The sequence below is a fragment of the Salmo salar genome, chromosome 28 (genome assembly GCF_965601325.2).
Source record: "Salmo salar chromosome 28, fSalSal1, whole genome shotgun sequence".
NCBI lineage: Eukaryota > Metazoa > Chordata > Actinopteri > Salmoniformes > Salmonidae > Salmo > Salmo salar.
The window spans coordinates 32,381,753-32,395,683 of record NC_138318.1 but is presented as its reverse complement, the minus strand read 5'-3'; the positions used below and the strand labels follow the sequence as shown (position 1 = coordinate 32,395,683).

At 41.8% G+C, this 13,931-nt stretch overlaps 1 protein-coding gene and 1 non-coding gene across 2 annotated transcripts; one reads left to right on the top strand and one right to left on the bottom strand.

Moving 5' to 3' along the window:
• Nucleotides 1-1,879: 1,879 nt before the first annotated feature.
• LOC123731482 (U5 spliceosomal RNA) lies at nucleotides 1,880-1,995 on the bottom strand. The gene has a single exon (XR_006762635.1). It is a non-coding gene; the product is annotated as a U5 spliceosomal RNA (small nuclear RNA).
• A 7,889-nt stretch (nucleotides 1,996-9,884) lies between these two features.
• Nucleotides 9,885-13,532, top strand: LOC145865635 (uncharacterized). Its single transcript, XM_082970575.1, has one exon. It carries the CDS (start codon nucleotides 9,928-9,930, stop codon nucleotides 11,137-11,139), a length of 1,212 nt encoding a protein of 403 aa, XP_082826701.1. The 5' UTR covers nucleotides 9,885-9,927; the 3' UTR covers nucleotides 11,140-13,532.
• The last annotated feature ends 399 nt before the right edge of the window (nucleotides 13,533-13,931 follow it).

Genomic DNA, 13,931 nt, shown 5'->3' with positions numbered 1-13,931 from the left:
CTTGCTGAGTATTTGCCATGTCCTTTGGTCTGTTTTGCGCTGTGGTCACTGGGAGAATCTCAATTGCATACTCTTTCCCTCCCCTCTGACTTTCTCCTCCAATGGGTTTTTAAAATGAGGTGAGGAGGCTAGGAGTGTGCAATTGGATTTTATAGCACATGCCCTTCTAGGCCTTAATGAAGGCTTCCAAATTGGCATTCAATTGATATGCTGTAATATGTAAACACATTAGCTGGCAGCCAACCTGATCGCACCAATCCCATGCAATTAAGGTCAAATACACACCCGATCTCCCCTCAAAGAATGTAATTAATGAATCCAGTCATTGGTTACAATTACAACAGTACTGTTGTTTTACAGTAACTTACAAGCGGCCAGTTGCCTGTATATTAGTATTGGATACTGTAAAATACAGTAAATCACATTTAGATATAATTCGCCACCTATCACACTTTTTCAAACCACATTGCATGAAGTTGCCCCTGCTTTTAACTGAGAAGACACTAAAACTCTGACTGTGAGCGCTGCATTTTTCTCCAATGCTCCAATTTAAAGTTCCCAAAATAAACATACCCTCGTAAAACTGACCAAGCTACAGATCCTCGACTTCGGCAATGTCATTTACAAAACAGCCTCCAACACTCTACTCAGCAAATTGGATGTAATATATCACAGTGCCATCCGTTTTGTCACCAAAGCCCCATATACTACCCACCACTGCGACCTGTATGCTCTCGTTGGCTGGCCCTCGCTTCATATTCGTCGCTAAACCCAATGTCTCCAGGTCATCTATAAGTCTCTGCTAGGTAAAGCCCCGCCTTATCTCAGCTCACTGGTCACCATAGCAGCACCCACCCGTAGCACGCGGTCCAGCAGGTATATTTCACTGGTCACCCCCAAAGCCAATTCCTCCTTTGACTGCCTTTCCTTCCAGTTCTCTGCTGCCAATGACTGGAACGAACTGCAAAAATCACTGTAGCTGGAGTCTCATATCTCCCTCACTAACTTTAAACACCAGCTGTCAGAGCAGCTCACAGATCACTGCACATGTACATAGCCCATCCAACAACTTTGCACACCAGTATCTCTACTTGCACATTCATCTTTGCCAGCAGCATACCACTGCTGGCTTGCTTCTGAAGCTAAGCAGGGGTGGTCCTGGTCAGTCCCTGGATGGGAGACCAGATGCTGCTGGAAGTGGTGTTGGAGGGCCAGTAGGAGGCACTCTTTCCTCTAGTCTAAAAAATATCCCAATGCCCCAGGGCAGTGACACAGTGTAGGGTGCTGTCTTTCAGATGGGATGTTAAATGGGTGTCCTGACTATCTGAGGTCATTAAAGATCCCATGGCACTTATTGTAAGAGTAGGGGTGTTAACCCTGGTGTCCTGGCTAAATTCCCAATTCAAACCATCATGGTCACCTAATAATCCCCAGTTTACAATTGGCTCATTCATCCTCCTCCTCTCCCCTGTAACTATTCCCCAGGTTGTTTCTGTAAATAAGAATGTGTTTTCAGTCAATTTACCTGGTAAAATAATGGATAAAATAAATAAGATCTTCTGCACATCTATCACTCCAGTGTTTAATTGTAATTAGTTCACCACTATGGCCTATTTATTGCCTTATCCTACCTCATATGCACACACTGTATATATACTTTTTCTATTTTATCATTGCTTGTATGTTTGTTCATTCCATGTGTAACTCTGTGTTGTTGTTTGTGTTGCACAGCTTTATCTTGGCCAGGTCGCAGTTGTAAACGATACCTTGTTCTCAACTAGCCTACCTGGTTAAATAAAGGTGAAATAATAAAAAAAATAGACAAGTCAACATGAAATAACCTAGTACATAGAGATAATTATTATTAACATGTGTAGGAAGCCCAGCCGTGAGGCCGGGCATCAAAAAATTAGTTGATACTCATAATGTTCCTCTCCACGGAAATCTTTAGTAAAAGGCGAAAGATTTATGCGATCTGAAGAGAAACCAGAGTGTACTACCGATTCATTAAAACCATTCACAGCCTGTTCTCGGGCTTACTATTCAGGGTCATGGTTAATAAAAATAAAAAATAATAATCAAAGCTCTATACCGTCGACAGAACACAGAGATATTACAGTTCACCAATACAAATAAAGAGACATTTGGTAAGTATCATACTTTGCAACTGTATTATTTCTTCACGGAAACGAAATGCACGCTGGGCATTACACAAATCATTTCCTGGTTTGTCCCCTTCGTTTGTTAATCTCATCTGCAACGGCTGTGTAATTTGAGCAAATGGGGAGAACTACGTTGGTGTAACAGTTTAACTACCATCAAACTCGGAAACGATGTTCAATTTGTACATTTTGACAGGACGAAATACAACGCTTTTACATGGAGCATGCGCCGTTGAGACACTACAAGCAACATCTTCACAAGCCAGGCGTGAGAAGCAGGAAGGGGTGGCAACATGTAACCACTCTGCAACAATGTATACATTTAGAAGACCAAACATAACTCCATGATGAACGTTTTGGTGTAAAATGGTCTAACAACGTGTCTTAACAGGTGTTTGACTAGTGGATTACCCTACTACAGACTATTGCCCTGAAAAACACACAGCGAAGTATAAAGCCCACTAGCCCTAAAGAGAAGTCTACCCAAATCACCTAAACATTCCAAGGCAAGACGGATTGCTGTTTGGCGATGACCATGTACATTAACTAATTTCCTCGGTTTCTCCCCACAAACAAATTGTTTGCTACCTATAATATCACTAAAGCGAGTTAACATTGTATTTTTAAGACATTGTGTTATAATAAACACCAGAGTCTGGTTACTATTAGGCTATCATTTATTTACATACGTTGACCTTTTGTATTTCGTTGGTTTGGTATCGCAAAACCTGTTACGGCTGGCATGGCAACTGAAGTCACAGGGTGCGCGCCTTTGATTATTTGTTTTCAAAGTTTTCAGAGATTGTGACAGCACTGTTCATTAAGAATGTACCTGTTTAAAGGAGTGAATGGGTTATGGCTGGTCTTTTTAAGATGCAATTTTCCCATAGTTTGGTAAAGTAAAATGTTTTTAGTTATCCACTCCCACCGAAATGTAAGTTTAGCCTATGTAATGTTTATGACAAAAAATGTGTTTATTTCATTAGACAATATACATTGAGGATCCGCCTTGACAGTGGACATTCTCACCAAGCCCTGTTCTAGTAGCCTCACTGTAGTCTAATCTATCCAAGGGTGTTTGTCAATGCTCTATCAAATTGGCTGTATTGAGAATGCCCTAGCCTTAAAGGTATTTTTTTCTCAGCTCAATGGTGATGTCTTGCTAGCTAGGGAGGTGTCTTGCTTCCTTTACCAACGATGCTTTATAATTAAGTCCCGTTTTATCTGTGCCTTTACAATAATGACAGGTTATTGTAGTGCAGTGAACCGGCACTATTAAGTTAGACTGCTGCGGTAGTGCTGTCAGTTTAGCCAAATCTATTCATTGAACCAATCAGTTATCAACATGAAGCCAAGGTTTATCTAGTTCAGGAACATTAAAGTTAACACATTTCATGTTTTCACCCCCAGGTTACGCGAGATAGGAGCAGTATCTGACTGGACTGAAGCTTGAACCCAGATAGAGACACACACACATCAAATCAAACGTTATTTGTCACATGTGCTGAATACAACAGGTGTAGACGTTACCGCGAATTGCTTACTTACAAGCCCTTAACCAACAATGCAGTAAAATAAATAGAGTTAATCAAATATTTACTAAATAAACTAAAGTAAAAAAACAAAACAATCAGGAACAACACAAGAAATGTACATAACAATAAAGAGGCTATATACAGGGGGTACTGGTACTGAGTCAATGTGGAGGCTATATACAGGGGATACCGGTACTGAGTCAATGTGCGGGGGTACAGGTTAATCAAGGTAATTTGTAAAGTAACTATGCATAGATAATAAACAGCGAGTAGCAGCAGTGTAAAAACAAAGGGGGGGGGGGTGGCCATTTGGTGGCCATTTGGTTAGTTTAAATCACCTAAACATTCCAAGGAGTCTTATGGCTTGGGGGTAGAAGCTGTTATGGAGCCTTTTGGTCCAAGACTTGGTGCTCTGGGTACCACTTGCCGTGCGGTAGCAGAGAGAACAGTCTATGACTTGGGTGACTGGAGTCTTAGACAATTTTTGGGGCCTTCCTCTGACACCGCCTAATATATAAGTCCTGGATGGCAGGAAGCTTGGCCCCGGTGATGTACTGGGCTGTACGCACTACCCTCTGTAGCGCCTTACAGTCAGATGCCCAGCAGTTGCCATACCAGGCGGTAATGCAATTGGTCGGGATGCTCTCGATGGTGCAGCTATAGAACATTTTGAGGATCTGGGGACCAATGCCAGATCCTCAAAATCTGCGTCTCTGTGTGTGGAGTAATGGTGGTCTAGAGTTTTTTTCCTCTAGTTGCACATTTGACATGCTGGTAGAAATGAGGTAAAACGGATTTAAGTTTGCCTGCATTAAAGTCCCCGGCCACTAGGAGCACCGCTTCTGGATGAGCATTTTCTTGTTTGCTTATGGCCTTGTTGAGTGCGGTCTTATTGCCAGCATCGGTTTGTGGTGGTAAATTGACGTTTACAAATAATATAGATGTGAACTCTATTGGTAGATAGTGTGGTCTACAGGTTATCATGGGGTATTCTACCTCAGGTGAGCAATACCTCGAGACTTTAATATTAGACATCGCGCACCAGCAGTTATTGACAAATAGACACACACCCCCGCCCCTTGTCTTCTCAGAAGTAGCTGCTCTGTCCTGCATAAAAAACGGAGAAGCCAGCCAGCTCTATATTATCCATGTCATTGTTCAGCCAAGTCTCGGTGAAACATAAGATATTACAGTTTTTAATGTCCCGTTGGTTGGATAGTCTTAATTGTAGATCGTCCAGTTTGTTTTCCAATGATTGCACGTTGGCTAATAATAGAGGGTAGTGGTGGTTTACCCACTCGCTGATGAATTCTCACACAAGGCACCCAGACCTTCACCCTCTGTATCTCCGTCTTTTTTTCACGTGAATGAGAGGGATTTGGGCCTGGTCTCTGAGAAGCAGCATATCCTTCGCGTCGGACTCATTAAATAAAAAATCTTCGTCCAGTCCGAGGTGAGTAATCGCTGTTCTGATGTCCAGAAGCTCTTTTCAGTCATAAGAGACGGTAGCAGCAACATTATGTACAAAATGAGCTCCAAAAAATGCGAAATAGCACAGTTGGTTAGGCCTTCTCCTCTGACGCCATTCTGGAGAAGGTACAGACACTTGCATACGCATCATTGTGATATTCTTGTATGGGGGTATCAAACATTTTGTATTGTAGATATGTAGTGGTGTCATAATCTTATATGATGTACTGTTTTATCTTTTGTTTTTATGTAATGTAAGTGCTTTAATATGTTTGGACCCCAGGAAGAGTAGCTGCTGCCTTGGCAGCAACTAATGGGGATACCTGAAAAATACAAATAGGAGCAGTATCTGACTGGACTGAAGCTTGAACTTATTCATTTAATTAATTTATTGGATTTATGTACTTATAAACCCACTGTTGTCATGCTACTGCCCATCCACGTCCTTGAGTCCATATGCTGCTCCAAGATCTCTGTGATACTGACGTCCTCAAACATACAGACCTGTATCAGGGGTCTTCAGGGCGAGGGAGCCAGGGGCCTCCACAGCTACGCCCAGGGGTTCCTCTGTAGGAGGGTCCCCTCACGCCTCGATACCCAGATACGAGGGGCCAAGAGTCGGAAGGGTAGGCCAAGAATCAGGATGATGAGTGGAGAAAGAGGAACAAGATGGTGTGGGGATGATAGGCATGTCCTACACTGCTGTACCCCTCTACAGACTCTACTGCCAGGTAGGACAAGAACCATATATTTAGAGATTAACTCCCTGACTGATGTCTTGAGATGTTACTTCAATATATCCACATCATTTTCCTCCCTGTAGTGTATTCTCTTTTAATTGCACGCTGGGACAAGAGTACACTGCACAAGCTAACTAACATATCAACATTTCGAAATACTTTTCATTGTGTTTCCTTCTACACACACATGTATCTACTGCGGTAATCCCTGCCTGTTTCCTAAAGAGTGCACAAACACACAACACACACCACGGTAGTCCATAAATACTGCCAGCCAGCTAGCCCAGGGGAAGCCCTTGCTGAGTTCAGCAGTGATCCCCTGTTTCCTAAAACACACACACACACACGTTTGTTATAAATAGGCTAGCCAACCAACTGTCAGGGGAAGCCCTCACTAAATGCTGACTCAGGGTTGAGAGGTTAACTGTTTGTTTTGGACAAGCTTTAGGCTCCTCCAATTTCCCTCCGGGATCTCTTTCAGGCACCTCCAGTAACCTTTGCAGTGGCAGGCAAGAATAGGAACCTTGCGTATTGTAGCCTCTTTTTTTAACCTTTATTTAACTAGGCATGTCAGTTAAGAACAAATTCTTACTTACAATGACAGCGAACAGTGGGTTATCTGCCATGTTCAGGGGCAGAATGACAGATCTTTACCTTGTCAGCTCGAGGATTTGATCCAGCAACCTTTCAGTTACTGGCACCAGTCATTTTTCACTGGGTTAGCTGAGGGGTGGCTTGGTTGCTATGTAGGGGTGCTTGCTATATCTGGTGTACATGCCTGGACACATACATTATTTTCTTGGGGGTGCTAAAGGGGATGCTAGACCTATTCTTGAGGTGGGCTTCAGCACCATCACGCCCCCCCCCCCCAAAGCCACCCATGCCTGTTACAGCTGCCCCCAATAAGCCAATATCGAATCCGACATCCTGAATTCAGATGATGAAACTAGTCATTTTCTGATCCAACCTTATTGATGTCCAAGCAACAATAATTTAAAAAAACTTTGGTCACCCTACATTGAACTGGTTTCATCCAAATATCATTCGATGAACCACATGATTTTGACTGTTCAAGGCCTTTAAGTGTATGTTTATTTCCGTTTAACTGTATCCTATGCCTGCCAGAAATGATTGCCCCTCAGGAATGAATTAAGTTAACTTGCATTGACCTGAATTTATGCTTTTGTCACGCCCTGACCATAGAGAGCCCTTGGTTCTCTATGGTGTTGTAGGTCAGGGCGTGACTAGGGGGTGTTCAAGTCGATTTATTTCTATGTTTGGGATTGAGTATGGTTCCCAATTAGAGGCAGCTGATTATTGTTGTCTCTAATTGGGGATCATACTTAAGGTGTCCCTGTTCCCACCTGCTTTTGTGGGATATTGTTTGTGTATGTGCTTGTTGCACTACGTTACTTCACGTTTCGTTGCTTGTTTATTGTTTTTGTTGAGAAGTTTCACTTTTAATAAAGATGTGGAACTCAACACACGCTGCGCCTTGGTCCGTCCATTATCACGACCGTGACAGATTTTTTGTGATTCATGTTTTATAAACAGGATTTTTTTTATAATGCCAGGATGTCATCTATGAATTCACTGCACACTATTGAGGAAGAGAATCGTCTTTTCAGACTCACCTTGTGTTTGACAGCAGCTGGTAATCACATAAGGGAATGCAAGGGACCAAAATGAACAAATGACAGGGAACAACCCAATAGTGGAAAGATGCATGCATAAAGATGGCGGCCTCCATGCACTTACCACAAATTCCTTTTTTTGTTAAGTTCGCCGTATTGTAGATTGCTCTCTATTACTAATTTCTTGTATTATACATTAGCACAGTAGTAAACTTGATCCCAATTCTATCTCCAAGACGCCGGCAATTTGAAAAAGTGAAAAAGTAGATGGTGCATTGAATCACACAGTCACCGTAGTTTAAAACTCAGTGGATAGTGCTAAAACAATGAGGTCATATCTGAATTCTACCATCTTTATGCACATTCCCCATTGCACATTAGATCATCTCAGTATGCCTAGTATGTTGATATTTGTGCATACATTTTTACTAAACAGTATGTTGTAAATAGAAAATACTGGTTGTATGATAAGTACAGAGTATATACCTTTAGTAACCAGTAGGCAAGACAGATTTCGGACACGGAAGCATTTTATTAATTGTGCTGTCAATGTTCACTTGAACGAAGTGTAAAGGACGTCGTGCTGCTTGCTTGGCGACTACCGCTTCCTCCTAATGTGTCTCATACAGAGGCTCGAACCCAGGACCTCTGCCTTCGCAGACACACATGAATGCCCTCAAGTGTCTAACCCAGTCGCGTCACCGAAAAGCTATTCAGCAGCGCAGTGGAGACACAGCAGTGGAGACACTTCAGGCTGAGGAGTGAGTTTCACAGATCTCCATCTACTATGTCATGTATTTGCTAACATTACACTTATCCACATTTACCAGAGGGTTCAGATTGCAAATTGTAGAGGCTAGCAAACGTTGTAAGCATGCCAAACACATAGCAGAGGCTTCAGACTAATGAGAGGGCTATAAATATAATCCACAGTGGTGGGAAAAGTTGGAATGAAGGCCAAACAGTCAGTCAACACAGACTAAATACATGGTGTCAGAATGCAGTTTTTGGAGCAGTATGCCCACTCAATTCAAACTGAAATTGTTCTAGATGAGCTAGCTAGATAAAACAGTGCTGACAATTCCCTTTTACATAGCTATCTAAATTATACAATCATAATTTTGTCTATATTGATGCTGTTACAATAAACAAAGATGGATAACCAAATCATTTGTTAAACCGTGACATATGACAGGATTGGATGTTGCATGCAATTTCAATGTTTGAGTTGCTTTGTGTATCAGCAAATTTGCTTCACATTATCTCATCGCAACACTGCATCCAAGTTGCTTGACATAGGCGTTTCAAAGAATTGTCAGTCAACCAGAGGAGGCTGGTGGAAGGAGCTATATATATATTTTTTTTTATTTATTTCACCTTTATTTAACCAGGTAGGCAAGTTGAGAACAAGTTCTCATTTACAACTGCGACCTGGCCAAGATAAAGCAAAGCAGTTCGACACATATAACACAAATGGAGTAAAACAAACATACAGTCAATAATACAGTAGAAAAATAAGTCTATATACAATGTGAGCAAATGAGGTGAGATAAGGGAGGTAAAGGCAATCAATAGGCCATGGTGGCGAAGTAAATACAATATAGGAAGACAGGCTCATTGTAATGGCTGGAATGGAATAAATGGAACGGTTTCAAACACCTCAAACATATGGAAACCATGTGTTTGACTCCATTTCATTAATTCCATTACAACCATTACAATGAGCCTGTTCTCCTAAATGTCCTCCCACCAGCCTCCACTGCAGTCAACATGAGCTTTCCGCCCACTCAGCCTATTAGTTCCCCGCTCATTCTGTCTGTCTTTTCAATTTCTCAAATTCGGAGCATTTTTATCAGGAAGATATTTTGGTTACTCAAAAGGCTATTTTACATGGGAATCAAAATGACTGTGTGGGACCTTTAACACTGAAATGTGTGAACCCCTACAGACACTGGATCAGTGTTAAATTTAACACTGAAGAATTTGTTGTGTAGGCCTGGTCTACAATTTCATTTAGGCTAGAGTTACAGATTGTGTGTGTGTGTGTGTGTGTGTGTGTGTGTGTGTGAGTGTGTGTGTGTGTGTGTGTGTGTGTGTGTGTGTGTGTGTGTGTGTGTGTGTGTGTGTGTGTGTGTGTGTGTGTGTGTGTGTGTGTGTGTGTGTGTGTGTGTGTGTGTGTGTGTGTGTGTGTGTGTGTGTGTGTGTGGAAATCAACTCCAGTCGCATCCTTCTCAAAACCCATTGGGAGAGAAGGACAGAGGGGAGGAACCTTGGTCTGCTCTTCCAATGGTGTTTGAGAGTCTAGGAAGGAGGAAAAGTTACTTTTGGAGTTGATCACACAATTAAAACTTCATGAGAGAGTGTCTGGCTGGAATCACATTCAGCTATGTCAGTTCTTAATGATTATGAAACCATAATTCGGAGGTTAGTAGAGGAATTAGGATACACATGTAGCGAAGTGAAACATTTTCTGGAGACGCAATACGGAATTGAGAGGGGAGCTAGCACTTCGTCCATCTATCAATTCTGCGCTGCACGAGATATACATCGCTATGACTACTCACGACTTGGAAGAGAAGGTGTAAATGCTATCGTTGCAGCGGTCACTAGAAGTGGACCAGTTTGTGGCAGGAAGGTCATGACAGGTATGCTAAGAGCTGCTGGCTTCAGGTTGGGAGAGAGAAGCGTCAGACAGGCACAGATACTGATGAAACCAGTCTACACTCAAATGCGAAGAGAGGGCACCGCCAGCCAGATGAATCCTCGTGTGTACCCTGCAGAATATGTGGGACAACAACTTTACATGGATCAAAATGAGAAGCTCAATGATTTTGGTGTAACTGAGGTTCTGGCATCTGACAGTTTCAGTGGCAAAATTTTAGGGTTTTCAGTAATGCCAGTCAAGAACAACCTGACCATTTATGATGAGATCTACAGAGACATCTGTCTGAAACACGGCTTGTTCGATCAGTTAAGTGTTGACTACGGTAAGGAATTCTACCTGTGTCTATACCAGCAAGACAACCTCCAAGCACATCGCACCAATATCAACAGGCCCCCTTACATTCAGAGTGAATCCAGACAGAACCAAGAAGCAGACAGAAAGTGGGTTGAAATCAATGCCAGGGTAAATGACCCCATCAAGCACGCACTATGCAGCATGACAAACGATGGTTTGTTGGACATTGATGACCTGTGTACCAAGTTCTGCGTCTCCTCATTTGCAAGAAGATGCTGCACAACTGGAATAGAAAACTTAATTCCAGCATGGAATGCCCATACCATTTCCCGCCAAGGCATTCCAGATGTTTTGTTTGCCAACCACCTAAAGGCAGCAAGAATCCCTCAAGATCTCCTCCCCCCAGCCAACGTCCTGGCAGCAGATTACATCAGACACGGAGGAAACCTTACTCACCCCAAGGTCTTCGGGAATGACCCCCTTAATGGCCAGCTTGACCTTCAGCAACAGAGAGAGGACATCTTCTCAACTCATTATCCTTCTATTGAGAACATATTTTACAGTGCAGTTAATGGCCATTATAAAGTTTTTACAGATGCTCTTCTGACCTACATCGACATAACTCACAGAATGAGTTAAAAGCAAAGTGACATTTGGAACATATGGCAAAAGACAATAGGCTACAAAGGCAAATTTCCAGCAGTGGAAAAAATAACTAAATGTTGTTATTGAGTGGCAGTTGTTGAGTATTTAGACCTGTAGGCCTTTCTGAAACCCTACCTGACAAATATATTATAATACTGTTAGAAAACTGTGCCTAAAAAGTTGTTACGAGGAACATTTTGATCTGTTCTTAAATATTTAATTTCACCTCGGAGAGCACCATGGCTGCCCCTCTCGGTCTCTCGAACACAGAGAAAGATAGGCCTCAGTTTATCCTCAGTCGGGGATCCTGAGTGGCGCAGCGGTCTAAGGCACTGCATCGCAGTGTTAGAGGTGTCACTGCAGACCAGGTTCAATCCCGGGCTGTATCACAACCGGCCATAATCAGGAGCCCCATAGGGCGGTGCACAATTGGCCCAGCCTCGTCCGGGTTAGGGAATGGTTTGGCTGGGGTAGAATTTGTTCTTAACTGACTTGTCTAGTTAAATAAAGGTAAAAAAAAATACTACCCCAGATTAGCCTACTCATAACGGCAACCAAAAACTGACATAACTGTCAGTTTTGAAGCATGGCTCGTAATGCATGTTTACATCCTTTTGGAATCCAGCCGCCATCATCGAAACCGCCCGTAGAGGGGTAAACATATAGGCTAGTAAAAAGGGAATTAGAATATCAACAAAACAGACAAACCGAAATGCTTGCAATATGAGGACCTTGCACAGATTTTCCAAAGTAGGCTAATGTAAAAACTAAGTATATTTTCACACAATTAAACAAACATTTTAGTGCAAGCCATCTATCTGTGATTTGTTCAAGGATGGGAGGAAAGAAGGATGCATACAGGTAGGATCTTAATTTGAGACAGTTTGCTACAGCAGGAAAATAATCCAGAATTTTTATGTTGATTTGTAATTAAATGGATATTTTTGTAGGTGTTGATACATTTTTCATCAGGGCAAATCAAGTCTGAAATGTCTAAGTGGAAATTATACAGTTTACAAGCATTTTTAAACACAAATACACTACAAGTTTGCATTTCCTGCTGTGCAGGAAAATTCTCAGCAACAAAAGAGTGATCAAATTAATATCCTATATCTGTAGGGCCTAGGCTATCCCAAAACAGGGACACCGTCTCCACTATAGACGATACGTTTGTCTCAGCTATACCGCTAACTTATGCTACCATTTGTTCACCGTACATAGAGGCCTAGACATATAGGTTATAGTAATGCACCGTAAAATTGCTATCTCAGGCGGGGCTTTACCCGAAACCCATGGCTATGCAAATACATCAAGTGATCCAGCAGATTGTGTACAATATAATTGAGATGATTTGAAATATTAAAGTTAACTGTTATTATGACAGTTTGACATAAGTCCCTCAGCACAAGACTCTGTCCGAGGGATAAAATACAAAACTACAAAGCAGAGGCTCCTATCATCAGGTCATCCCAGATATAAAAGCTGTCATAGAGGTCAAGGCTATTACTACAGTAGCAGTTAAACTGGACAACCTTCTATTCAACACCTTCTATTCAATTCGTTCATAGGCAGACAGAAACACTTAAAGCATGCGAGACTGGATGTTACATTTGTAAATACGTAAGTGGTGTTTCACTTCAAAACATTGATAATTGGTTTGTCACTTGTCCTGACTCTACTAAACGCTTGGCTAGAACCAGACCTGGGCAGTATTTATGTTACATGTATTTGAAATACATATTTTTAATTACTTTTGAATATTTTGTCATTTGTATTTCACCGGCCTGAACTACATCCAATGTACAGGTAACTGAGAAAATGAAGGAAACACCAACATAAAGTGTCTTGATAGGGCATTGGGCCACTTTGAGCCAGAACAGGTTCAATGCGCCTTGGCATAGATTCTAGAAGTGTCTGGAACTGTATTGGAGAGATGCGACACCATTCTTCCACGAGAGCTTCAATCATTTGGTGTTTTGTTGATGGTGGTGGAAAACGCTGTCTCAGGCGCCGCTCCAGAATCTCCCATAAGTGTTCAATTGGGTTGAGATCTGGTGATTGAGATGGCCATGGCATATGGTTTACATTGTTTTTATGCTTGTCAAACTATTCAGTGACCACTCATGCCCTGTGGATGACAGCATTGCCATCCTATGGGGCAATAACTATGGTAGCCAAAATAATGGCCTGCCCAGCATTTTTATACATGATGGAAAGTTAATTGCTTAATTAACTCAGGAACTACACCTGTGTGGAAGCACATGCTTTCAATATGCATGTACATTTATCCCTAATTTGCTCTATTGTTTCCATTATTTCAGCAGTTACCTGTAGATACTGTCGAGACCTGTAATTTGTATTTTCAAAAATAAATGAAATTCAAAATACTTTTCTATACCATTTTTTTTATAGTGGTTCACAATGTTGTGACATTGGTATCATGTAAATGTAAAAATGAACAAAGAATGTTGAGTATTATTCTAATGAGCTCCTCTCCAGAAACAGGCTCCAATAATAATACCCAGTGTGCTTTGCAATTTAAAAATATATATATATTCAGAACCCTTAACTCAATACTTTATTGAGGCACATTTAACTGTGATTACAACCTCGAGTGTTCTTGGGTATGATGCTACAAGCTTCGCACACCTGTATTTGGGGAGTTTCTCCTATTCTTCTCTGCAGATCTTCTCAAGCTCTGTCAGGTTGGATGGGGAGCGTCGCTGCACAGCTATTTTCAGGTCTCTCCAGAGATATTGGATTAGGTTCAAATCCGGGCTTTGGCT